The following is a 27,837-nucleotide window of genomic DNA, read 5'->3' on the forward strand; positions in this document are numbered from 1 at the left end:
ACTATAGTTAAATATTGTGATATGTTACCCTCCCCAAGTTAGCAGTGTATTGTACATGTGAATGAGTATGGGAATTAGACAATGAACCACATGCTGCATGTTTTTCATGTAGGCCTCTCTGTACAGGGTTAACCAATTTTATTATTAATGCATGAACTATGTACTGCTGGCTGTCACTTTTAAGTTGCTTAAAGTTTGTGGCTTCATCCAGTAAAGTGAGGCTTCTAGGGGTGGATAATGATAATACCTTTTCAAGCAGATTTTAAGAACCATGATTTAAAAAGAATTAATACAAAAACAATGTTCTCAAATTTTATAAACTCATTTTGGTACATTAACATGATATGTCTTATTTAATTGTCTTATGTCTTTTATACCTTGTCACAGTAGGTTGGTAGCTGGTTTTACAATATGTCAGTGCAATACTGCAGGCTGTAAAGCAGCAATTTAAAGTTAAAAGTTTTAAATTAGGAAAAAGGTTAAAAATTTATAATGTAAAGATGAAAGATTGCAAAAGAGTCTTTAAGTAGAAACAATTATTTTAGTCTGAATTTATTTTCCCTGTGATAATGTTTACAGTGGCTGTTGGAGATTTGTAAAAGTAGATTTAAGTTATGTAATCATTGGTTACTTATTTGTTTTAAAAACAATCACCCATTTTGTCATATAGTTTAATGCAGTGTAATAAACAATCTCATTAGAGGAACTAGTCTTGTTGTTTCTGATGGATGGACTGCCATGAAACAGGTCAAACATTGTCTCCATTGAAAGCTACACATATTAACAAATTACTTTGCTCTGACAATTTTGGTGATAGTTATTGCTCTCTAGTTTTGTAGGTCATGTAGTATATGAAATAATCTCATTATCAAAACTAGTCCTGCTGTTCATTTTATGGAGTTTTGGTTGTACTGGTCAGAAAAGGTTATGTAATGGCCTTTCATCCAGCATCCATTAGCAGAATTCTGAAATTGCTTTGCTGTTAAACTACTGAGAGCATAGTCACAAAACTTTACAGAAACATTCTTCCACTAAGTCCTCTGTGATATCCAATATGGCAACCATATTGAAAATCTTGTTATTGTTGCTATTTCTAAATGGTGGTCATAATGTCATGTGGTTTCCTCTAGAAGACTTTTGAAGATGTCTAGTTGGTCGTGAACAAAAATGGTGCTGATCTGGCATCTTATGTCAAGTTGGTCCTATATTAAAAATGGTACAGATCTGAAGGGCCCCCAAGGCAACCATCATGAAAATCTTGCTATCACTACTCATTCTGAATAAATGCTTGCATTAATATGGAGATTTAACTAAAAGTTTCTTAATATGTCCAGTTGGTCCGAAATGAAAATGGTGCCGATCTGAGATGCAGTATTGACTGCCTTAGTGGCCATTTTGAAAATCTCATTACTATTACTTCAGAATTGAAGCTCATATTGACAAGAGGTGTTCACTAAAAGACTTCTATTGATTTTTGGGGGGAACTGAAAATGATGCCAATCTGATTACAAGTATGGTTGTCATGGTGGCCATCTTGAAATTCTTATCATAGCTACTCCTAGATAGACGGTGATATATCAGCATGGAGTTTTTACCAAAAGTCTAATTATTATGTCTTGTTTGTCCTAAAATTGAAAATGGTACCAATCTGACATACAATTATGCCACAACACCAGCCACCAGGAAAATCTTGTTATTGCTACTCCTAAATGATAACTCGGCTTGATTGTTATTTTACCAGAAGACTTATTATGGTGTCTAGTTGGTCACAATTGAAAATGGTGCTGATCTGACATCTGATATGGTCACCATGGCAGTCATTTTGAATACTGTTATTACTGCTTCACCTGAGTGGATGGTGATATTGACATCAGTTTTAAAGCAAAACATTTTTTATTATGTTTATTTGATCTTGTAAGGAAATGATGTCGATCTTACATTCAATAAGGTTTCCATGAGGAACAGTTGAAAATCTCGTTATTGCTACCAAAAATGAATGGATGATTTTTATCAAATTACATCTTATGATGTATAGTTGGTCCTAAAGGAAAATGTGCTGATCTTACATTTATTAGGCCACCAGTTGGTTTCAACACTTAGCATTAAAAAGAAGAAATGGTCTTGGCTGTCTGGAAAATCTTTTTGGCTATTAGAGCGTCAGTCCCTTTTAGGGACTATTGTTTATGGATTTCTGTGATACTTGGGTCATATTGTGGTAATCAGCAAAAAATGAACAGATTGATTAACCTTTGTGCTCATGATTTATGTTAGGGTTATTGCCCTTTTTGACTTATGACTGGATGCAGTGTATGGTAGAATTTTTGAAAGCAGCTACCTTCTTAGTGCATATAATGATTATCATTAGATACACTTGTTGACAAATCATTCTATGACCGCTTTGGTGGTCTAGTGGTTAGAGCGTCCGCCTTGGATGCGGGAGGCTGTGGATTCGATCCCCGGCCTCTCCACATTATGATTTATTTTTCCTTCATCTGCAATCATTTTTAAGAACAAATAGACCACTCCAGTGGCAGAAGAGGTTAGAGTGTCCACCTCGTATGCGGGAGGTTGTGGATTCGAATCCCGACCGAGTCATACCAAAGATGTATAAAAATGGTACTAACAGCTGCCTCGCTTGGTGCTCAGCATTAAGAGGTTATTGTTAGGACTGGTTGGCCTGGTGTCAGGATAATGTGACTGGGTGGGACATCATGCTACATGTATGCAGCATGATGCCTCAGTGCTAGACATCACTATAAACTGTCACACTGCAGACATCATAGCGATACGGCTGAAACATTGTTAAAACTATGTTAAAAATCCAAATCACACACACAAATCATTCTACTCACACTATTTTGAGAAGAGTCAAATGAATTTTCTTCAGTAGATTCATCTTCATCATGGAGTAGTTGTGCAGTGAAGGAGGGGGAGGGGAAATTTACGTGAATAAATTGGGTACCATCCATCATGTTTTATCACTGAAACTGCTTTTATATTATAAAGTTAGGGCATTTATTTATGATTTCACTTACACAAATAGAGTATTTTAATTGAACAATATGTGTCTCTTTCATAAATGTTTTATTACACCAATAAAATATCCCATAACTTGATAAGTGAGGGATATTTTAGTTGTTTTGCACTGTATGTTATGATAATATTGTTAATATTTCTTTTGTTCTAGATCAAGCAGAATAATCCTTCAGGCCAGTTGGAATATTCAGCAGAGGAATTTGGTCATGAAGGTAAGAGAGTTTCTGGATGAAGATGATGCTGAAATACAAATAACTTTTGTACCTATGTTAGGGACAAAGAAAACAGTAGCAGAGCTGTTTACTTCTACATTTTGAAAAAATATATATATGGGATATGGTTTGAAGTATTGATTTTATTGGTAGTCTTTTTTTGTAAAGAATCCACATGACAGGGTACTATTCATTTCATTTGTTACCCTTTTCAGCTGTAATACTGAAGCACTTGAAAGATTGATATACTGCACACAAAACTAGCATTGCATGTTTTATGAGTGGGGTCATGACATTAGAATCCTGTGAGTGTGATGTTGTGATGAACTTTATACAAATAAATTAATTTAATGGAAATTGATTCACACTACTGGTGGTATGGAAAGAGGTGTGAACTGTCTGCTAATACTAGATGCTTACTTTGTAAGTTTCTTCCAACCTGTTCATGTTAGACCAGATGTCTTTATTGGCAGTGCTCAAAAAAATCTGATAACCTGATGCCCATGGCACCTCTAATTTCAGATGGGCTTGTCCTGTATTCTAAGAGAGGTGCCCATTGGGCTTGTTGACAAAAAAATAATCCTATGTGCCTGAGAAACTTTGATTGTGCTGATGAAATGTGAAAATATATTTTCAAGATGTTGACATACCTGCCAAAACACGGCGCATCACTGTCGTATGTGAAATGGGGATCTGATTTTCATCTAACTGTAACATGGCGTGTCTTACTGCAACACAATTTTGTAATACTCCCAAACCTGTAATCTTTGAAATTAGAAAAAAAGAACAATCCACTTTGTACATGCCTGTTACATGTAGCAAAAAAAAAAAAAGAAACACACCACTTTGTGTATGCCTGTTACATGTAACATGTATAAACACTAAACAGTCATGATTGGAGCTGATGTAAAACTATCCTCTGGGCAGTTTAAATAGCAGCAATTAAAAAGGAAACTAGATCATGTATAATCCACCATTTCATTTATTACTTAATTGACTGACAATAATTAGTGAGATGAGTCTGAAGACTGCAGTGGGTGAGGCCATTCTGCTAATTTGCATAAGTACGATCAGGATGTGGAACAACCCACTATAGGTAAATCAAAGAGATGTTAGATATGTGTACAAGAGTTTTTACATATCATTGCTATGAATTAGAATGTTTAAACCATATGTATTATAGATTTTTGACAAGTTTGTGAACAGTGGTGATGTTTCTTTGAAGTAGAATTTTACTGCTTGTATATAAAATGCAAAGCAATGATCATTTAAATTGTCATAACAGTGTTTAAGTATGATTCAGTTTTGATGCCAAAATAGGCAGCAATTAGCTTATCAGCAAAGCTCAACAAAAATAAGTTCATAACTCCTAGTCAATGGAGTTTTACTTGCAAAAATTAAAAATAAAAATAAAGGGGGAGGCCAGTTAATTCTATGCACATACTGCAAATATATCAACATCAGCTTGGTTCTGATCAGGATTCGTTCAGAGAATGCAGCAGAGCAGTTTGAACACCAGGACCATCCAGTGAGTGTAGTGATGAACACTAATGACACTTGCATTACCTTCAATGCCTATTGAACTTATATTTGAATTGTTGCGATTGCAGCACTTTGTGACAAATAATATGAAAAAAGGGGAAATTTTGGGCATATGGAATTGAGTCTGGGCTTGTAGAACTTGAGCCAGGGCTTGTGAATTTTTTAAAGTCACTGGGTGGTTGTTTAAAAAGATTTTTCTTTGAGTACTGGTTGACAACTACAGACTAGTAGGTAAGATTAACATACTGATTGGACTTTCAGGGTTATGAGTTCTGCTGTATTGGTTAGGCATCACTAAAGACTAGTAGGTAAGATTAACATACTGATTGGACTTTCAGGATTATGAGCTCTGCTGTATTGGTTAAGCATCACTAAAGACTAGTAGGTAAGATTAACATACTGACTGGACTTTCAGGGTTATGAGCTCTGCTGTATTGGTTAAGCATCACTAAAGACTAGTAGGTAAGAGTAACATACTGATTGGACTTTCAGGGTTATGAGCTCTGCTGTATTGGTTAAGCATCACTACAGACTAGTAGGTAAGATTAACATACTGATTGGATTTTCAGGGTTATGAGTTCTGCTGTATTGGTTAAGCGTCACTAAAGACTAGTAGGTAAGAGTAACATACTGATTGGACTTTCAAAATTATGAGCTCTGCTGTATTGGTTAAGCATCACTAAAGACTAGTAGGTAAGATTAACATACTGATTGGACTTTCAGGGTTATGAGCTTTGCTGTATTTTTTAAGCATCACTAATTGGTAAGATAACTTTGCTAATACTTTATAAGTTAGTCTTCATTGTGTAAATGCTTCTTACATTGTTTTGCACCATGAAATAACTAACTAGTTAATAAGGTTTGTATTCAACAGGAATTCATTTATTATTTTAATTTTCTTATAATGAAACACTGGCAAATCTAACATTGCAGTGAAACTGAACACCTGAAGAGTAAATATGGCTGTCAGCTCATCCAGTCTGGTCAAGAAGTGTCATCAGTATTTTATAATAACAAAAACCCATGCATTATGGATTGATTTCACATGCTTGTAACCTTATAATGGGGACCTTTTGAGTGTATGATTGTTAGGTTGACAGATATTCTGAAATACACTGTTTATACACTTAAAAACTGCAAGAAAATTTATGCACTTGTTTCTTACTATCAACTTTTCTTGATCATGGTGTAGGGTGGGATGCAAGAGAGATGAGGGAGTATTTGAGCAAGCAAATTATTTGCCCTTCTCTCAAGTTTTCACTTGGGAGGCCTCTGCCCATCTCAACTGAGATTTCATCAGGAGAGTTATAGATGCTTGAAATGCCAATCCATGTGTGATCCTCAGTGTCTCATGGGTCCTCGTCCTGTCATATTACCCTCATCGGTTTTCTCAGGTAGCCCATGTGAAAATGGTTCAGCTCTTGGCATCTGTACACTGTCCAGGTTTTGCATTATACAGCAATGGTGGCAACACATTATCTTTGAAGACCTCATGTTGTTTTCAGACTTATTCTTCTCTGCTTCCACATATTTGCATGTAGTCTGCCAAAGCCACACTTGTTTTCACACATTGGTTTCATCATCGATGTGGACTGTATATATTAGTAAACCACCAAGATAGGTGAACTTGTCCATGACCTGGAGGCTTTGGCCATTGACTGTGATAGTAGGCCCTTTGTAATACTTTCCAGGTACAGGTTGGTGCATCACCTGTCTTCTTGATACTGATTTTGAGACCAAAATTGTCAGAATCTGAATAGAAATGGTCATACACTTGCATGGCAGGTGCAGATTTGGTGTTTATGGTACAGTTTTCAGCAGATAGGAGATCACAAACAGTCAGTTCCTGTAACTTTCTTCTTCACCCATAGTCTCCTCAGACTGAACAGCTTGCTATCAGTTTGGTATCAGATTTTGATACTTGTGTAATAGTTAACGAAGTCATCTGTAAGCATGACAGAGAACATCATACTGAAGGTTGGGGCCAACACATAACTTTGCATGACTCCATTTTAGTGACTAGGAGTTGTTTAGGTAACTAACCATTGTCCACAATATAAGTGGGCATGCAATCATTAAATTGCTTTTATGATGAATTTCTCTGAATCGTGTTTTGCCATGATATTCCAGAGGTTGCAATGACAGACTTTGTCAGAGGCTTTTGTTAGGTCAATGAATGTTGTGAACAGGTTGGAGTTCTGTTCATGGCACTTCTTTTGGTGTTGATGAGCAATAAACACCATTTTTGTGGTCCCTCATCCTTTCCTGAAGCCACATTGGATCTCAGCAGGATCCTTTGATGTTATGCACAGTGTGACTTGGCAGAAATCTGGAAGGATTTTTCCAGCTATTGACAGCAAGGAGATGCCTTGATGGTTGTTGTAGGATTGTCTTTTGCTTTTCTGCTTGTGTAAGTGGATGATGGATGCATCATTGTACTTCAGGCATATAGTTGCTAGAGTCACATTGATTAGAAGTGTTGAGTCAGTTTATGAGACATGTGTGAGGCTTTGGCTTTGTAGACTTCTGATGGTATAGCTTCTGCTCCAGGTGTTTTGCCATTTGACAGAATGTCAGTTGTTTTCTCTGACTCATTTAGTGTTGAAGGATCAGCAAGAGATATGTTGATTTCCACTTGGGCAGTTGATCATTTGCCTCCTTATTGATAGGTGGTTCTTGATTGAGGATGTTGTTTTGAAGTTATTCTCCTTCAGGAAGTATATCATAACAGTAGATTTATGCACTGGTGCATTGTGATATAATAGATGGATACCTTGGGTATTGGTGTGTGGATTGGAAGTTAGCAGTGTTCCACAATTTTTGGAAGTTGGAGGCATAAAAATATCCAGTAACACATCCAAGTCAGTGCACAGGTACCTGGATGACAAGGCCTTATGGACTGACAAATAATGCATATAAAATTCTTGTACAAGTCCAACTATATTGAGCTATTTGTGGTCTATGCTAATTTTTATCTGATCCTGACTTTGTTTCTCTTAAGTTGGGTTCAGAAAAGTAAATTCTTCTATACCACCTTTGATTATCTCATTCAAATGTATCTGGTCACTCTTTTCATGTTTGGCAAGTATCTGTTAGATCAGCTGTTAAAAAATGCAGGACCCCTGTTGCACAAACCTTTGTGGCATTGAAATGATTCCTCATTATATTGAAAACATCTGAAGAATGAATGCCTGTGATAATAGAAATATCTTCCACTGTGTATCATGCATCTTCATCATTTGCCTCTTTTACAGCAGCCATATTCCATAATTCACCAATCACAGACAATGGTTTCCAGAATGTAGGTCATCCATGGATTTGTGATCATCAATTAAACAATTCAACCACCTCAGAATTGTAGGATGTGACAGAGAATTACAATACATAAACATTGTTCAAATTGGCCAGGATATCAGCTGGAGAATATCATATGAGTACCCTGAGTTTACAATTCTCAGCAGCAGAATTGTTCTCCCTGACTGACATTTATCTGTGTTCATCATGCACATATATCAATATATCTTCAAGTCTGCCATGTGACACATGCAGCTCCTGAGCATTTTATGGAATGTTATTTATTCTACCAATTAGCATATTGACAGATTTAAAGTAACAAAGAACTTATAACAAAATATTCAGAATGTTTCAAATTCATTCTCATACTAGTGATAACTCTGTGTGTGTGTGTGTGTGCTATCCATGCAAGCCTTCAGTTCAATCCTATTTTTTTTGGTATAAGGCATTTTGGTTGATCCATTTATATCCACTCAGAAGAATGGATATCCCTTTATTTTTACCCTAATGCCATCAACATCTAAAGAAGAAAAGGTTTGTTAAGAGTTGCTGATTTCCTTCTTAAAAGAAAACAAACTTCTTTTCATGCATGCCCAGAATGAATATACTGTGTGAATGGAAATAAATACCAAACTTTTATTCAAATCCTCTTGACAATTTTAAAGATATGGTTAGATAATTTCAAAACATTCAAAGTTGCTTTGATAGCTGTGTTTTCGATGTTGCATATTTGTATCTGGTCTATTACTACTTATATGCATCTAGTCTGTTGCTGATCTACCAGTTCACTGTTGCTGTTCATTCTGGAGCTGTGAAAAAATGTCATTCACAGTTGTGATGTTAAACTACAGTATATGGTTATTAATCAAGATGAATTTATATTATAGAGACAAATGAAGAACGAGTTTAAAAGTCTCAGATTTGTGCAACATACCCTGAGAACTTTAGCATTTCACTATGGCAAGATAACCAAATGACTTGTTTTGTAAACTTAAAGTTTTATCAGTCTGTTCTGTCATATGCTAATACACATACTTTTTCATATGCCATCATATTATATCCAGACTTAAATCCAAGCCTTCTAACAGTCAAAACTTGGTCATTTGTAACCAGATATCTTGTTGCATAAAATTGGAATGGACTAAGCACTGTTACAGGTATGTACAATTACTGCTTTCAAAGCTAAGAGCTTGCAAATATGATGATATTCTGTGCATCTGGAAAGTCATATATTGTGGACAAAAAAACAGAAATTATCCCTTACAAAAGTCTTAAAAAGTCAAACTTTGATTAAAAAAAAAATAGAAGTTTTGATGCATTTTAAATTTAATTAAATAGGTTTGTCACAAGCAGTTTGCCTTCCTTTAATCTCCACCAATAAAAGAATATCAGTAAGATGGTTCACAGGAATATCAACCTCTCCTGGTAGGTTTAAATTTAATAGGCAGAGATATTTTAGATGTCTTGCAACTACAAAAAATATATGGTTTTCTAGTTACCACATTCTGCAGTGAAAATTTAGGGTACAATGAATTTTCCACCATTTAAATTTATTTTTGTACCGGGCACCTCTGTGACACGGGTATATAGAGATCCACATATCTGACAATTCATCTTTTCGTGTAGCACACAATTTCATTAATCCAACTATGTTCTTTAGTTTTTAATGGATTGCCCGGTGCCAGAAAACTTTGTTATGCAGATATTGAGAATCACTTTGTGTTCACAATTTATTATAATATTTATCGCCTGTTCAAACTTGCAACTGAATGCAGTGTATGACAGAATCTTTTGATACAAGTAGTCTCACATTTTTAATGGATCATGAGGGACTTTGTAAATGTTATGGTCATTTTCTGAATATGCGCATGTCAATAAATTGCTTTCCTCCCAAACAATATTACAAAAGTTCTTTCATCTTTTGCATCCTGGTTGTAAATAAAGCTGATCTCACAGATATTCATAGATCGCCATGAAACATGGGAAATATGATCATCTAAATACAAATCACTATGCTCCAATAATTTTTGTTATAGTTATTGCTCTTTTTAATTTGGTGAAGTACCTGACAGAATATTTTTAACACGTGTAGTTGGACTTGTTTCAATGGATTCTTATGAAATTTGGTACATGTTATGACCATTATCTAAACATGTGCATTTTGAAAAATCACTGCATTTGCAGTTTTAGTCATTGCCCTTTTTGCAGTTGAACGCATTGTACAAGACAATTTTTTGAATGCGTCTTGTATTGTAGTTTTTTTAATGGATTGCTATGAGAGTCAGTCAGGGTTCGCAAGGCACCTTGAAATGTACTTGAATTTTGATTCATACTTGAAAATTTTGTTTACCTTGATAAGTAGTTGAAAATAAGCCTCGGTCCTTGAAAATTATAAAATTAATCTACAAATGCATGTACGAAAATTACTTTTCATACCATTACGTCATATAATCAAAATAACACTGCTTGCTATTGGGTGGTTAACAATATGTGACCAATCAGATATTTATAATTGCATGCTGACGTGACCAATCAGATATTTATAATTGCATGAGTTTTATAGAGAGTTTTAAAAAGTGCTTGATCTTTTCCAATGATCATTCTTCTTTGTTGATTTATTTTCTGCAGCAGCAGTAAATTTTTGTACTTTAAATCATGGTGAATCAGTTGTTCAAACTCTTGAATCAAAAGATGATGACAAATAGACACGAAGAAAATGGTGACAATTTGTTCTTAGTGTACGTCCAAGCTTCTGATTTTTGGCTTAACAAAAAGGCTGCTTTCCATGGAGTGTACTTATATTTATGTGTAAATGTACGTTAAAATTTTGATGAATGATCATTTAACAGCAGATATAAAAAATTACATGTGTCAACACTGCGGGCAATTTTAAGGTGCTGCACAAATGCATGCTATCGTGCATCACAGTTATTCCAGAGATTGATTTTGTCTGCCTCGAACAACTTCAGGTACTAAAAAATTATGCAAATTGCTATATATGAGGTCGGCCAATGTGTTTTCGTGAAGTATGTTGGAGAGAGAAGGTGGGCTTTGGCAATCTCCATAAACTCCTATCGCTACCGAATATTCAGGAGGCTGCATTCATACCCGCCAAAAGATAAACACATGTATGTGGCATTGAGAATATGGAAGATTTATCTGGGTATTTTTATGGAAGAGCTTACCTATTTCAAGGAAGCCCCTTATCAGGAAATGACAACATTTTCACTAATTCTATAAATGGCCATTGATAAATATACCTAAACTGCACTGGGCATCGAGGTCCTTGAAAAAAATGGATAAAGTCCTTTAATTTTTTTCACCCCAAAGGTGTATGAACCCTGTCAGTACATTATTCATGCTGTATGGATGGGCATAGACAAATCTTTGTTTTAATGATTGTTTTAAGAGTTATTGCCCTTTATGTCTTATAGCTGGATGCAATACATTGCTGAAATTTTTAATGAAACTACTCGCTTGCATATTGTGGTAGATTTTTGTGACACTTAGTACATATTATAGTCATTGTTAAAATATATGCATGTTGACCAGTGATTGTTCCTCCACCGTTTACAGAAGAGTTTATGCCACCTTTTTTTTTATTACTATAGACTGTTCTTAATGAAGTGATGTGTATGGTATGTGGGTGAGATGGTGAGGGTGTTACCTTGTTTTCTGCTTTGTTCATTCAGCTTTGATATTGAGAAATTGGAGAAACTGATACACGGTCTTCTTTTCCCATTTACAGGTCCTCATTCAGCAAACTATACTGTCCAGAAGACAGACACTGGAAAGGTGTTCAAGAAAGTCCGTAGCAAATATGACCATCCTATTTCCCATGCTGTATCAAACTTTGAGAAGGTAAAATTAGTAAATGTGAAAAATCATGTTATGTTGTTTTCATTTTTCCATGCTTTATCTTGAATTAATTAGCTCTAGTACATTTTTTCAAGCTTCTACTTGCCACTTATATTTGGTGTTTTTTCTATCCCCTACTGCTATAGCTGAAGAGAATGTTGCTGCTGTACATCCTAATGTTTGTGTCCATCTTAAATAAATTTTAGCCCTATAACACAAAAGCCTTTTAAATTAGAACCATAAAGCACTTAATCAGGTCATAAAATATAATGACTTAAAGATATTTTCAGGTCAGCAAAGCAGTTGGTAAATGTTTTACACATGGTAGAACTTTATTGGACCTGAACTTGTTTTGATATAACCTTTATAATGCTGTTAAGAGAAAACCATCTCATATGGACAAATTAATCTTGGTAGTTATACATGTATTTACACATTGATGTCTTGATTAGATTTTAAGGTCATTGCAGCCATATTTCAATTTTTTTATGTACATTTTAAAACATTTTGGATTATTTTTAACTAGGACCATACTTGGATGATAAAGAAAAATCACTTGAGGTACACCAATGAAACTATGTAGGCATATTATTATTTTACATATTGATGGTCTGATGAGATTTACATGTCATTAAATATATCAGGGAATCAAAACAATCATAACATTTCATTATGCAAATAAAATTGCACAAGAATGCAAATGAATATTTAGATATTCACTTTCTCCTAGAGTTGAAGCAATACATTTTGTTTTCACATGGAATTGATAGAAGATTTTACTTGAGCTGTCCTGACACAGACAGTTGTTTCATTAAATAGTATTTTTCAGTAAATATATAAAGAGCTAAGTCCAGATTAAGTTGATGTTGACTACCTGGTATGGTTAGATCTGATGATAAAATAGTTACAAGCACAAAGTGCTATGATTTCTCTGATCTTTTATGATTAATGAGACTTGTTATGCATGAGTGGACATAAGAGGTATTAATTATTTTATCATAAAATCTAACTAGAGTTGATATAACTTGACCCACTGAATTCCAGGAGTTGATAATTAGCATATTGCTTTGGCTCCCAGCGAAAGTAATCATCTCTCAGGTGCACATTTTGGTATGAAAAATATCTTGTCTGTTGCAACACATTCTCTCATTTTTTATATGTATAATTTACTGATGAAAGTAATTATAAAATATAACAGCACTGCATGTTTTGTTGTTAAAATTAGATGCTTGAACTCACAAATGGCAGTTACCATCAATACTTTATTTGTGACTTTGCCAGTTTTCTGCCATTAGTGAGCAATTTTTTGTATCTATGTGAGGTATATATGCTTTATTAAAATAATGAAATTTAAATCTGAGTATGTACATAAGCTGTGAATTTGTTAAAAAATTTAAATTTGTGGTCTTTTCAGTGTTTCCAGTGTACAGATTATTTCCTAAAGGCAACTTTTCACTGATGCTAAGGCAGTTATTATTGGATAGCGAATTTGTGCACAATTTTTCAGCGATTGCTAACAAAAAAGCTGAATAGAGGTAGTTATTCCAGGTATTTTTGAAACTGTATATTGATACAAGATGCAGCAATATTTTTGCCAATAATATTTGATTTCTTCTGCAATGTAGACACTTCATTTCCATGACAACTGGGAAACAATCCATTCAGTGATGGTGAAAGAAGAGTTGCTGATTCCTGGGGCTTTGAAGTCAGGGTAAGAGAAAAAATCTACTCTGGTTATTATAATTTGCGCACTGCTCCAAAGCTGGCTTGAACTGGTGTGCACAAATTTGAAAATTTTGAGTGGGATGGATACAGAATTAAAGTATGAAAATGCTATAGGTGATAGATACTCTCTGTGTTAAGAGAACCATTTAGAAGGCTCTTTCTGTTAATATTTTTAAAAGTTGAAATTGTTTTTATTGAATGTGGCAGAGCAAGGATAAATCAAAGTGGCAGAGGAAGGTAAAAAGTCAAGGAAGATGAAAATAGGGATTCTCGCATATTTTGCAGGTAATCAGGGTTAATTGTACTTGCAAATGAAGAATTCCATGAACTACATGATTTACCTTTAATACCATGTTCATCAGCATAACATGTGAAACACCCATGACTTAGAGCATATTGAATACAAACAGTAAGCAGATGAATAAACAATGGCCCCAAAAGTCATCGCAGTGACTTATTCTGCATGGGTGACCACACCATAACATGGTAGTTGGGAGCCATAGAACCTGACCATGTTTTAGACTGAACTGTGTTATAAGCAACCAGGTCAGTTAGCTGAAGAAAATGATGCATGTACTTCAGAATATTTGCGGGGAGGAGGGGTTAGGTAATAAATGCAGGCTCATGTATAACATTAATTGAGTATCAACACTGTGTACTCACCCGCAAATCTCATCATATACATGGAATCCACAATACAAGTAATTCCATTGAAATTATGCACACACACAGATTTAAAATATTCACTAATTTTGTCACAGGTCATATAGGTCTGAATTCAGTGGAAAAAAATAGCACAAACACGTAACAAATGATGAAGCACATTTACTTTTCAGTACATCCCAAGTTGGTAAAAGTTAGTTTGTATTTTAAGCCACCATTGGTACTATTCATAAGCATAAACTTTTTCCTGCAAAAAGTTTCTTTGTTTTTTAGTGAAGATTGTAGTCAGTTTTCGTTGATGAAGGGTGCATGCGTTATTGAAATCACTGCTAAAGGACAGCATTGGAGAACAAAACAAATGCCCATTTCTTATTGTGGTAGCAACATCAAATATTTGTATTGCATGATTAAAACTGATTTTGTTTCCATTTGCTTAGTACGTTTTCATAACAATCTTGTTGTTTTCTTTGAAATTTCAGCAAACTATTTTATCTGGGTACATTTTTAAAAAAGGCATTGGCCATCATTAGGTTGAATGTAGTTACTGTTTACTGTTCCTCCCTGCCTATTGAATAGACTAACAAATAAGATCTTGTTTCTAATTTTTTGTTTACTTGGTTTTTTTTTTTTTTTACATTTGTGGTAGCGGAGTAAGTGCTGCATTTCATGCATGCATCAGAAATTTTAATAAAGGGTCAGTGAACAATAGAGATGTAGGTGTTCTAACCTGATGACATGGATTACAAAAAAATAAATTGAGTCTTCTGATAGATATAATTCTGAGTGAAAAGAAGAGGAATTTTATTTACCATCCACATATAAATGTCAGTCTATGTAAATATATTAATTACTAGTGAGCAGCTGAAAATCTGGTGAAAGGTAGATTATGATATAATGCCTTGTCCGGTTGATCTCTGCTACCAGAAATGTCAACAACAAAAACAAAAGCGGATATCTCACAACATACATTACTCATGCTAAATGTCAACATAAGCGGATTATGATATAACAATGCACTGTTAAGATGGTTTATCAATATAGACAAAGAACTTGTTTATTTACCAATAGATGAATTTCAGTGCATTTTATATAAAGTTTGCGGCTTCCACTCATGGAGCCTCTGTGTTTCTCCACTAGAAACCAATGGTTGTATATGCAAGTTCAAACAGCCAATAATGTTGGCGATAAAAAAATTGCCAGATGGTATATTTTGCTGCTAGTAAGGAAAAAAACATCGCAATTTGTGACATTGGTGAAGCCCTATGTGATCCCTGAATAAACTTTTTACACTTTAATTTTCGTACTTTTAAGAAGAAAAACTATTTATTTTTTTTTGTGTGTGAGAAAAATACATATAGAGTTTCAGGAGCCACACCACAATTGTCTTTTATTATTCATACATAATCTCTTCCATATAATGATAATAAACTTGTTATGTTGTTTTCGTAGTTTTAAGAAAGATTTTTTTTCTTGTACAAGAAAAATACTAGTGTATGAAATTTTGGGAGCCACACCATGACTGTGTTATAACTGAGTTTGTGTTATAATGGAGCACGCTATAGTGGGGTCACACTTTACCATGTTTTCTTCTTCTTCTTATTATTATTATTATTATGGACTACCTCATGACCATCTTCCCTGTGCTAATTGGTTTGACCTTCCTTGAGTATGTTGGCAGCCATATATTAATATCACACATTGATGAAGTAAATAAATTTTACTGCTTCCGTGCTATATCATGCCCAGATAACTCATGCACTTGCTTATAGCACAGAAGCAGGCGTGGATCCTAAAAAAAATTGTATAGAAAATACCCCCAAAATGGGCCCCAGCTTGTTGAATGTGAAAAAATCATGATCAAGAGTGGTGACTAAAACCTTGTTTTTTAGTTGAAAACAGCAGTTACTGCTCAGAAATTTTAATCATCATTATGAAATTGTTCACAGTGATTCAGAATATCAAAGATGATTTCAACAATGAGTTATTAAAAAGAACAAATATCTTATCTTGAATTCATAGAAATTTTTCTTGCAAGTTTTGAAATTATGGATCAGATTCATATGAAACATAAGATTAATTTGTAATGGACATTTAGATTCCATAGCAACTGTTATAATAGTACATGATTGTTTTAATTTTATTTAATGCTGAGATTTATCTCACTCGTGCTTATGTACAAAGATGCACAATAACATATATTAAATGTTGTCAAAATATACTTATTTTAATTCTGTTTTCTCTATAGGAGAGTAATATTATTGTGCCTTAAGATAGATTATTTTTTTTCACAAAAATTGACCAATAATAAATGCTTAACATAATTAACATGGATGAATCAGTAACTTGGATATTTAAAAGAAACAAATATATTAAAAGTTTTTGATTGATGTAGTTTTGTTGACAAAAGGGTCCTGTGGCAGAATACAAGTTTTAGCAAAACTAATGGCAAATTTGTTTTAATTCCAGACCAAGTCATGTGAATGAATGTATGTACTTTAAAAAATAATGTTATGCATGGACAAAAAGATTTTTGATAAATATGTTGAAGTATGGACTTAAGTTGGTTTTAAAGACTTGTGAGATTTTACCAGTGAGTGGGTCAGTTGCCCATAAGTTGGTTAGTACAATATATTTCCTGAAGGTGAAAGTGTATAATGTTGTCTTTATTTTGTGACAAGTTTATCTATGAAAAGGAAAACTTAATTAGAAAAAAAAAAATAGTTCATTCACCAGTGCATGTAGCAATTATATAACTAGGGAGGTTTGTAACTTGACAGATTTAATGAATGAATTACCTTGAATTATATCATCAGATGTCAGTTTTTATTCCAATTGCTGAAAATATGAAAAAGATCAAAATGTGTGTGAGTACATCCATCCATCCATACATACATACATATTGCATACAAACATACATACAATATGAAATCATGTGCAAATGTTAAATAGTGAGGCTTGACTGATAAGTTTAAGTTGTAAATTAAATTATTGATTGAAAAAGCTCTTCATGGTATTATTTCTAAAAACAGCATTGAGTGTTTGAATTATTACGATTTCTATATTGTAGAACAGGTGTTGATATTTGAATCCTGGCACTTTGAAAGTTTTCATTGCAAGTGGGAGGTTGATGAGAATTGCTTTTTTTTCAGGTTTGATCCATACTTTGCCATGAGGCCAGTGAAAGCTGTAAATGAATTTGAAAAGGAAGGTGTGTATATGTATGCCATTTGTACAGATCTCATTAGTTCCTAGGTCTTGGCCATTATATAAACAATTTTGTCTCAGTCACTAGCAAATTTGGAAGGTAATATAACTTTTTGCCCATTTTGTGTTTGTGCATTCATGTGTTTGTTCATTAATTATGCACTAACGATTTGAATTCTATTTCACATGTGAAAATTGGTATGTGGATGCATCTCATTATGTACATATATGCATGTAATGAGTTAATGGCATGTCAGCACAATACTGGCTATAGTTCAGTCTCACAGGTTGGAAGTCAGTGCAATCAATAAGAATGTGTTCCATTGTCATTGGTCACTGGTAAAGTGTACACTCTGGCTGAGGTTTAGGAGGTATGCATGAATCGCAGATATGTGTCCAATACCACCATATCTCTGCAGTCTGTTCTATATGATAGGTGCAGCTCATCAGTGATGGGTTTGATGTTCTGAAGTATGTTTGTAGAGCGTTTGTTATATTTCCAAATATATGCAACGGAACTGATTTAGATAATTATTGAAGTCAATACAGCAAAAATCATTTAGTCTTGGAAAAAGTGCATTCCCAATGATGTTAATTTACAGTGGCCACTTTGGCAGCAAGATCAATCAAGTCAGCAATATATATAAAGCACAGTATCAGTTTCAGCACCTGGTTCTGCCTATTAGTTCCGATTATTCATGCTGGCCAAAGATTTAGATTTTTGTGACAAAAGTTTGCTTAGTGACTCTTTCATACAAATGAAACTTGTATTGGTGTTTGAAGTGTCAGAATAAAGAGAGAGTGAGAGTGTGTATGTGTGGTAGTTAAGGAAAAAAATGTTTTACATATCAAAATTAGTTGGTATAATCCACAACACAAAAGTGTTACAATGTTGGGAAAGCAATTACCACATTTAAAATGCTTGCAAATTTTAATTTAAATAATGATTTGAAATTGTTTCATAAACTGAGTTTTAGACACATGGCAAAATAATAAGAGTTATAAGTGTAATAGAATTTAAATGTTCAGATAGCCCAGAACTTTAAAGTAATTCAGCAGGTCTGCTAGTGTAATTGGAATCACTGTAAAGGGGTGGTTTTTTTTTATTTTTCAAGGAAAAATTTTGCAGTCTCAGAAAGATTGAAAAAATACTCTTTATCTGGTTTTTCCAAACAAAAAAATTTACTTTTTATATTCTAATATATTAGCTGAATAAATTATATATGAGGAAGAAAATGAAAATAAAGTATTCCAGTTCAAAAGAAAATTCCAGCCCCTATTGTCAATTAAATGGTTTATCCCTTATAGTATCTGAAGGCGAGTTCATTCAACTTGTTAAGTTCAGGCAAGTAAACTGGAGTGAAATTATACTGAATGCCTTGATTCATAAAAGAATATGATAGAACTCAATCAGTTCAGTCAGTTTTGCCTGTCACCCCTGCCGGGATTTCTGTCCTGTGCCATCCCCTCGAGCTGACTCCAGGTGTGACCCATCTTAGTGATGTCTGCCTCAAGGTTGCATCACCAGGTGTTTCTTGGTCATTCCCTTCTCTGCTTTTTGGTTGGCAGCTTATGAAGGGTGAGTCCTATCCAACTCCATCTTCTCTTCTTGATCTTGTCCTCTACCAGAAGCTGGGAGGTTCTCTGCCACAGGTTGGTGTTGCTGGTGGTATCTGGCCATTGGATCTGGAGAATGTTTTGTAGGCAGGTGTTGATGAAGGTCTGAACCCTGTTTACGGTCATCTTGGTGGTTCTTCTTCAGGTCTCTGCTCCATACAGTAGGACTGACTTCACATTGGAGTTGAACAGTCCGATCTTGGTAGTCAAGGAAATTTCTTTGGAGCTCCAGATGCTTTCACCTTTCCTATCCTTGCCTTGACGTCTGCATCTGTACCACCCTGCTGGTTGATAATGCTGCCCAGGTACGTGAAGGACTCTGCCTCTTCCAGGGGACTTCCCTGCAGTGTGACTTTGTTATTACTGGCGTAATTGATCTTGAGGATCTTGGTCTTGTCTTTGTGGATGTTGAGGCCAACCTGTGCTGATGTGGCTGCCAGTATGTTGGTCTTATTCTGCATTTACTGCTGACTGGGACAAGAGTACTAGGTCATCAGCAAAGTCCAGGTCCTCAAGTTGACTCCACAATGTCCACTGGATCCCATTTCTCCGCCCATTGGTGGATGTCTTCATAATCAAGTCGATGGCAAGAAGGAAGAGAAACAGCGACAGCATGCATCCTTGCTTCACGCCAGTCTGCACTAGGAAGCGGTCTGTGTGCTGTCCTGCATGAATGACTCTGCAGGACATTCCATTGTAAGTGTTCTTGGTCAGGTTCACCAGCTTGGTTGGGATGCCGTAATGGCGAAGAAGTTTCCAGAGTGTCTCTTGGTTCATGCTGTCAAATGCCTTCTCATAATCGACAACGTTGATGTAGAGCAAAGAATTCCACTCCAACGATTGCTTGACTATGATGCAAAGAGTAGCTATTTGGTCCGTACACAATATGTTCTGCTGGAAGCCCACTTGCTCGTCACATAACTGGGGGTCAGTGGCCTCCTTCATCCTCTCCAAGAGGACATGGTTGAGGACTTTCCCTGGTACTGACAAGAATATGATTCCCCTGTAGCTGGAGCAGTTGCTGAGGTCACCTTTCTTTGGGATCTTGTTGAGGTGTCCCTCCTTCCAGTCAGTCGGTATTTCTTCATTGTCCCAAATCTTCTCAAAGAGTGGGTAAAGCATTTCCACTGAAGCCACTAGCACTGCACTGGGGGCTTCAGTTGGGTTGTCATCAGGTCCAGCTGACTTGTGTTCTTCAGCTGGGTGATGGCTTTCCTGATCTTATCTCTGGTGGGATTGTCACAGCTTATGGGGAGATCTGCCACGGCTGGGTGGATTTCTGGGGGATTTAGTGGTGCTGGCCTGTTCAACAGTTCTTCAAAATGTTCTGCCCATCTATTCATTTGGCATTCTGTACTTGCTGTGGTATTTCCCTGCTTGTCCTTTATGGGTCTCTCTGTTTTTACTGTACTTGCCAGACAGCTTCTTGGTGATGTCGTACAGCTTCTTCATGTTTCCACTTTCGGCTGCTTCTTCTGCCTCTGCTGCCAGTCCTTCAACGTAGTTTCTCATGTCTATCTTGATGCTTCTTTTCACTTCTCTGTGGGCATCAGTGTCCTTTTTTGTACTTTTACCTCTTTAGGTCTTGTCCTACTGCTGTTTTCTTCTGTTTACGCTCCTGGATTTTGAGCAATGTTTCAGCTGAGATCCATTCTTTCTGCTGGTGCTTCATGGGGCCTAGTACTTCATGTCATGTTGATTTTACTGCCTTCTTAACTTTATGCCATATGTTGTTTGCATTGTCTTCCTCATTTTCAACAAGCTCTTGTAGCACTTGGTACATGTTGTTAAGCATCAGTCTGTATTCTTCTTTAGTTTTTGCATCTTTCAGCAGGCTGTTATACTTTGTTTTCTTCTCTCTTTAGCCCATACAGTTCTTCAGCTTAAGTTTTAGCCTTGTGACAACTAAGTGGTGGTCAGATGCCACATCTGCTTCCCTCTTCACCCTCACATCTTGCAGGGATCTTCTGAACTTCTTGGCTATGCAGATGTGGTCAATCGGATTTTCTGTTACATGGTCTGGTGATATCCATGTGTTCTTGTGGATTCTTTTGTGGGGAAAGATGGTACCCCCGATGACCAGCTTTGTCATTGCACAAAGTTCTGTGAACTTTGGCACTAAAGTCACCCATGAGGATGTTGATGTCTTTGTCTGGGAAGTTCTCTTCTATGTTCTGTAGTCTGTTGTAAAACTGGTCCTTATCTTTTTCTTCGCCATCATTTGTTGGAGTGTAGCACTGTATGATGTTCATCTTTATTTTCTCCTTGTTGGTCCTAAATGTTTCTGTGAGGATTCTGGACCCATGTGGTTCCCATCTTATCAGTGCTTGCTTTGACAGCATGAGGCCCACTCCCTGTGCATGAGGCGCATTATCTTCCTCATGTCCTGAATACAGTAGAATCTCTCATGTCATCATTCTTCTTTGTCCAGATTGAATCCATCTCATTTCACTAATGCCCAGTAGGGATAGGTAGTAGTTCCTCATCTCTGCTACTACCTGTGCCATTGTTCCTGCCTCATATATTGTCCCCACGTTCCATGTTGCGATGTTAATACTCCTGTTTGATTGACGGGTGGTCTCCTTTATGGCTCTGCAGGCTCACGGCTTTCACCACATAACATCATAAGTCTTCTAGAAAAAGACCCTTCCTCTCTCAGGCTTTCAGTTTCTGGTTTTTCTTCTGTTGGCGTTTTTGTAGCAAGTTGGATTTTGCAGGGTTGGGTTGCTTGTCCCATACCCAACCCTCTTTTTATTCTTGGGCTTGGGACCAGCAATGGCGGATTTGATAGAACTCAATCTTTTACCACAATTATGGTGAGTGGCACAGTTGTCAACAATAATGATATCTCCAGAACATAATGCAGGTTGAATGTTCTCTGTTAGAAAATTATCGTCCTGGTTGAAACACTCCAAATATTTGTTTGTATCTGTTGCTTCATGTACGTAAACAACACTACTGAGGCTGATCAAGTTTAGTGTGTAATGCATTGAGCCAGTTTTTCAACAATATCTGTTTCCGTCAGTGAAAAAATATTGCATCAGAAGTCCATGATCTGAGAAAATTCAGAGTAACAAGACTGCCATATTTTTTTTTATGATGTGACATTTGATGATTACATCATTTTAAGAAAAATTGATTTTTTTTTGGTTGCTTCTTCACGTGCAGCGGAAAAGCACATTTGGCCATTCTAAACACAGCAAAGTACAATGTTAGTTATCACTGTAGCCTTCACGTTATTTGTTATTTGTTGATCATTTGAATATTCTTCCTGCCTTTTTGGGCATGGTAAATTTGCATTGTTGAGAATTCAACCAAGCCCAGATGAATTTTGCTATATATAATATCTTCCATTTAGGTGACTGGAGGGCTGCTTTATCTGCCCTTTCATTACCCTTAATACCATTGTGATTTGGCAGCCCATAGTACAGAACACTTCTACACTGAATACATTCCTTGGCTGCATTTATTTAATGTTAGGAAATAAGCTCTACTACCTGGAGAATCCAGCAATTCCAGAAGACTGAAATCATGTTTATATATCATGTGGGCAAAGGGGAAAAAACTCTTATCCATTACCTTCACTTATCACTGCTAGGTGTCTATCCATCGACTGGCTGTTTGCCATTTTCAGTTTTCACTATGGTCTAATCAAACTTGTCCCACATTGCCTCCAAGAAGTATCATTTAAGAGCTTTTTTAAAAAAATTCATCTATACAGTTATGTAGCTGATACCATGTTCTGATGAATCTTTGGGGAAGGAGGTGACACTGGAACATCTCCCACAATACTCACAACAGAAGACAATTTTTTAAAACTTCATATTTCTCTATCTTGCCTATTTTCTGCAGCAGCAAAAAGGAAGTCTACTCTAAGAACAACAAACAGTTTGTTTATCCCCTCCCCTCCCCTTTTGATGTTTTCTTTCAATGATGGAGATCTCAACAGATTCTATGAAGGCTGAGATCTTAACTCATTAACCCCTGAGCCAAACAGCTAGGCATTCCTCTACAGCATACTTGCAGAGAGATCACCTAGAGCAGTGTTAGCCTTAACAGTGCCTGTATCCCTGAGACTTGCTGATAGCACTTGGTTTATAGATTTTTACAGATGGAGCTACTTGCAATAAATGTTATCTTATTTATGTTCCTTTAATTAAGCTAAAATTTGGCACAGCAGTTCTCAATAAAATTATGTACATAATGGTATAAATTTCATGCTACATGTAGAAATAAAAATCATGCATAAAGATGAAATAAATGATTTTCTTACCAATTTGTTTCTCTTGCCATGAATAATCTATAAAATCCATTATGTACTAACATTGAATAATTAACACTATCAGCATGAAATTCATTCCATTTTATGTACACAGAAATTCTACTTGTCATCTCTCTAGCAAACCTAACTTCGCGTGAATACTCTGTGAGTCTGTTAAGTAAAAGTCTACTCCCAGCAGCTGATTCTCATAATTTTTATCATTTTCTAATCTAAATATTTCCACTATTTTTGCCGCTATCGAAGTCAAATATTTTTCCTTTGTTCAGCAGTGTTCACTCTATCTCTGTAAGCTAAAATTGTATTGGTTAAAATGCCTGCATAATTATGAAATGGCTTGAAATCAACCAATGGATTGTGCTGATTTAACTCATCGTGTGGGATACAGGCCTAGGCTAATACTGCCACTCAGACTCGGCGCTCAGGAAACAAGCTATGGAAACTGTGCCATGTTATCATGGTGCTCAGGAGATGAGGAAGGTAAAGTATGATGAGTTATAGTGGCAGCAGGGGTTAATGAGTTAAGGGAGGATATCAAGTATTTATTCTCCAAAATAGCAAGAGAGAAACATCACAAAACAAGTGCACCAGGGTTTATTTAGAGCTTACCAAAAGCCAATGGCAATCTCAGATTGGGGATAGATAGCTGTCTCAGTGTACCCATATAAGCTTCAAAGTTCAAGATGCCATTAAATGGGAGGAGTTCACAATTAGTTTCAATCTGACCAATGCATACTTTCATGTCCCTGTCCTTCCAGTTTCATTAAAGTTCCTTTGATTCACATTCCATGAACAATTTACCAGCTTTTAGCTCTGTTTTTTATCCTCAGTTTCTGCCCATGGTCATTTATGAAAACAGTCTACCGTGTTAGTTTGTCTTTTTGTTCAGGATCACTTTGTTGACAGCAACTTTAGCTTGATATCCTTCAGAACCACATGGTAAATGAAGAGCTTTATGTCTTTTTTCACATATTCTTTTTTTAGTTATGTAGATCAGTAAGTTTCAGGACTCACGGTACTAATTCCACTCCAATGGTAAACATATGGAAACACTATCATATTCAAAATTCAATAACTTAAAATTTATGGGTGCTGATAATGACACCTATAATTTTTCGTGCACATCTAACCTTGGTGCAAGCTTATGTGTGGAGAACACCATATGACCCGCGGCAATTTGTTTACATACATGTGCATGAAACACGTATTATTGATTCTGCACCAAATGAATCAGGTGCTACTTTCAGTATTGAGTACTCCTGAGTCAAGCCTGTAAAAATGCTAAAATTGCATCAGTAGAAATTTGTCAATATTTTTGTTACATTACATATAGGATAAGCTCTCAAAAGATATTTTTCCTAAAATTTTAATTTTCATTATTAACCAATTATGGACCACCAATTCTGTAAATACTCTATTATTTCTTCACCCATTTCTAGACTGGTTCACAGTTCTTCCGTATAATTAGTACCGTGTGTCCTATAACCAGATTTAATTTTTTTTGAAAAAGTTGTATTTTACTCCTTGATATTAGAGCATAATTGTAAGAAAGAATTGGCCATGCTTGTGCATGGATAATAGTGCAATAGCATTATATGTGATACCAATATCTATAGTTAAATTGCATCCGCATTACATGTTGCTGTGTTGTATTGTACTTATTAATGGCTTATTCTTGTTATTAAAATAATTGTTTTCTGCCTTTGTATCTTCATGTTATCTTTCTATGGCATGCATGCTACACAAAAGAAACACAAGCATGCTGACATCAGCAAGTATGACATCACAGGGTATCAAATTACATGACACATTGTATTTTCATCTCTCACTGGCTATAAGACAAGTTTTAAATGTTTTAAATTTCAAAATTGCATTTCTTTTCTTGCTGACTCTCACAGAAATAAGATACAGTGCATCCCTATTCACATCAATCAAACAAAACAACTAAGTGTGCTACATGAGAGGTCAAAATGATAAGAGGCCATTGCCCTTTTGTGACTAAAACAAATACACACACCCATGAAGCATCAAGAGATGCCGATATTCCAAACTTATTTAAACTATCATCACATGTGATTCATGACCCCCAAATGTTAATAAAAAGGTATGAAAGCCAAGGAAGAGTTCCATAAGCTTTATTAAACTGAATAATTAAATAACATAGTGCTACTTTTTAGTATAAAACTATGGGGAAGGGTGAATAAGCAAAGAATAGACAGAGTAACTTCTTCAAGCCTGGTAATGTTCCCCACAACAAGGGGGGGGGGGAATGTGTATCAACCCAAATAACACATCAACATGAGGTATGTTACATAAGGACATCAAGAGACAAATTTGAAAAAGCTATCCAAAGTTCCTATAATGCTGACATTGATGTTGGAGACAGAAAGTGTATGCACAAACTGTTATGACTCAAGCTATTAAGTATGCTGGAGGTGGAGAAATGTGTGAAAAACTTTGCTATGCCAAGACAAGTTCATGTCTCTATGCAATATGCAGACACTGATAAAAATTGTCACTGAATACACTACTTGTTAAATTTAAGTAATAGAATTGAATTGCATATTGAAGTTGTCTAATACATAAATATATACCTACATTTACCCAAAGCTCATAAAAAGTTAAGAAAAAGTCTCAAAATCATTACTGTGGCTACTTTCCACTATAAGCAGTGTTAAATTACTTACTTTTTAATATAAAGCTGAAAAAATGCATACATTATTGAACAAAAGAGAAACAAAGCAAACATTGCAATCACTCAATTACAGTCAAAGGGGAGGTAATACACCTTGATTTGGCAAACCAAATAGCAAGCTCTAATTTACAGCTAAATGATTCCTTACTATTACTTGATGGTAAGAACAGAGCAATGTAGGTTTTATAAATAGCTTTTGTTTCAAATATAAAACCATATTTCTGACATGAAGCTTGTTTTCATTTATTCACAACAACATATATGGTGAACAAAACACATATCGCTTAGTGCACGCAGTAATCAAATGCTGAGATTTGGAATAATGTGTTCTTAGACCACAAGTTGCAACACCCTGAGTATGAAGGTTTTCTATCATGGGACTTGGTACATGAAGAAAAAAGAGATCTGGTTTGGTGGGAGAGAGCAGTATGTTCACCATGCAGTTATACATCAAGAATGTTTCAACTGTATGAAGAGAGGTTGGGGAAGAAAATCTGCCTGTGTAAAGAATGCAATACAGATAGGACTTTTGCAGACTTATATTGGGAATGAAGGGTTGAAAACTATTATTTTAAGTGAAAATATCCCTCCCTGCTCCCTCAACAAAAGGAATGCAGAAAAGTTCCAATACTGTTTGCCCAAAAATGTAATGTACCAATATGAGAAACATGCTGAACATAGAATAGGTGTCAAGGAGTTTAATTCTAGGATAAGAAATAAGACCTGTATAATTGATATTCAATGTGAGTTGACATATAATAATTCAATTTACAGGTTGAGGCAATGCAGCATGTGCAGTTTTGTGCACAGTCCTTATTTTTACAATGTTCTCTGCTTTGATCTGCTGAGTGTGTCTCTAAAGTTAAATGATCAGTACTGATACATAAGTGATTGTGAAATAAGTGGCTTACATATAAAATCTCCCCCACCCCCACCCCCTTTTGGGGAATTGTTGCATGTGTTAAATGGTATTTAACCATATAGGCCAATCTATGGGTACCATCATATGAAATTCTGCCATCAGGCCATACTATGCTCTTTTCCCTATGGCCTGAGCTATCTGCTTCCACTCTCCAGTGTATAAAACCATCCCCATCTGTCTTTTGTATAGAATTTTTCTCCAAAATCACATGCAAACCATGATAAAAAGACTCCATTATGATTGTCATATGTAAAAACCACCAAATTGATACCCTGTATGCACGTGGTAACCATGGAAACAACAAACTCCTATTATGGTATAGGTCGCATATAGGACTCACGGTACTAATTCCACTCCAATGGTAAACATATGGAAACACTATCATATTCAAAATTCAATAACTTAAAATTTATGGGTGCTGATAATGACACCTATAATTTTTCGTGCACATCTAACCTTGGTGCAAGCTTATGTGTGGAGAACACCATATGACCCGCGGCAATTTGTTTACATACATGTGCATGAAACACGTGTTATTGATTCTGCACCAAATGAATCAGGTGCTACTTTCAGTATTGAGTACTCCTGAGTCAAGCCTGTAAAAATGCTAAAATTGCATCAGTAGAAATTTGTCAATATTTTTGTTACATTACATATAGGATAAGCTCTCAAAAGATATTTTTCCTAAAATTTTAATTTTCATTATTAACCAATTATGGACCACCAATCCTGTAAATACTCTATTATTTCTTCACCCATTTCTAGACTGGTTCACAGTTCTTCCGTATAA

General features: G+C 35.5%; 1 protein-coding gene across 1 annotated transcript in view; it reads left to right on the forward strand.

The window, feature by feature from the left end:
• Positions 1–25,132, forward strand: part of LOC149805303 (uncharacterized) — a 45,679-nt gene extending 20,547 nt beyond the window's left edge. The window contains exons 5-8 of the mRNA XM_089949220.1: positions 3,188–3,248; positions 11,833–11,945; positions 13,568–13,653; positions 17,480–25,132. Coding sequence (XP_089805346.1) covers positions 3,188–3,248; positions 11,833–11,945; positions 13,568–13,653; positions 17,480–17,582 — 363 coding nt within the window. The 3' untranslated portion in view covers positions 17,583–25,132. The remainder of the gene's footprint in view (positions 1–3,187; positions 3,249–11,832; positions 11,946–13,567; positions 13,654–17,479) is intronic.
• Positions 25,133–27,837: the final 2,705 nt, after the last annotated feature.

Source organism: Sinohyriopsis cumingii, chromosome 2, assembly GCF_028554795.1.
Source record: "Sinohyriopsis cumingii isolate HCF-2022 chromosome 2, ASM2855479v2, whole genome shotgun sequence".
NCBI lineage: Eukaryota > Metazoa > Mollusca > Bivalvia > Unionida > Unionidae > Sinohyriopsis > Sinohyriopsis cumingii.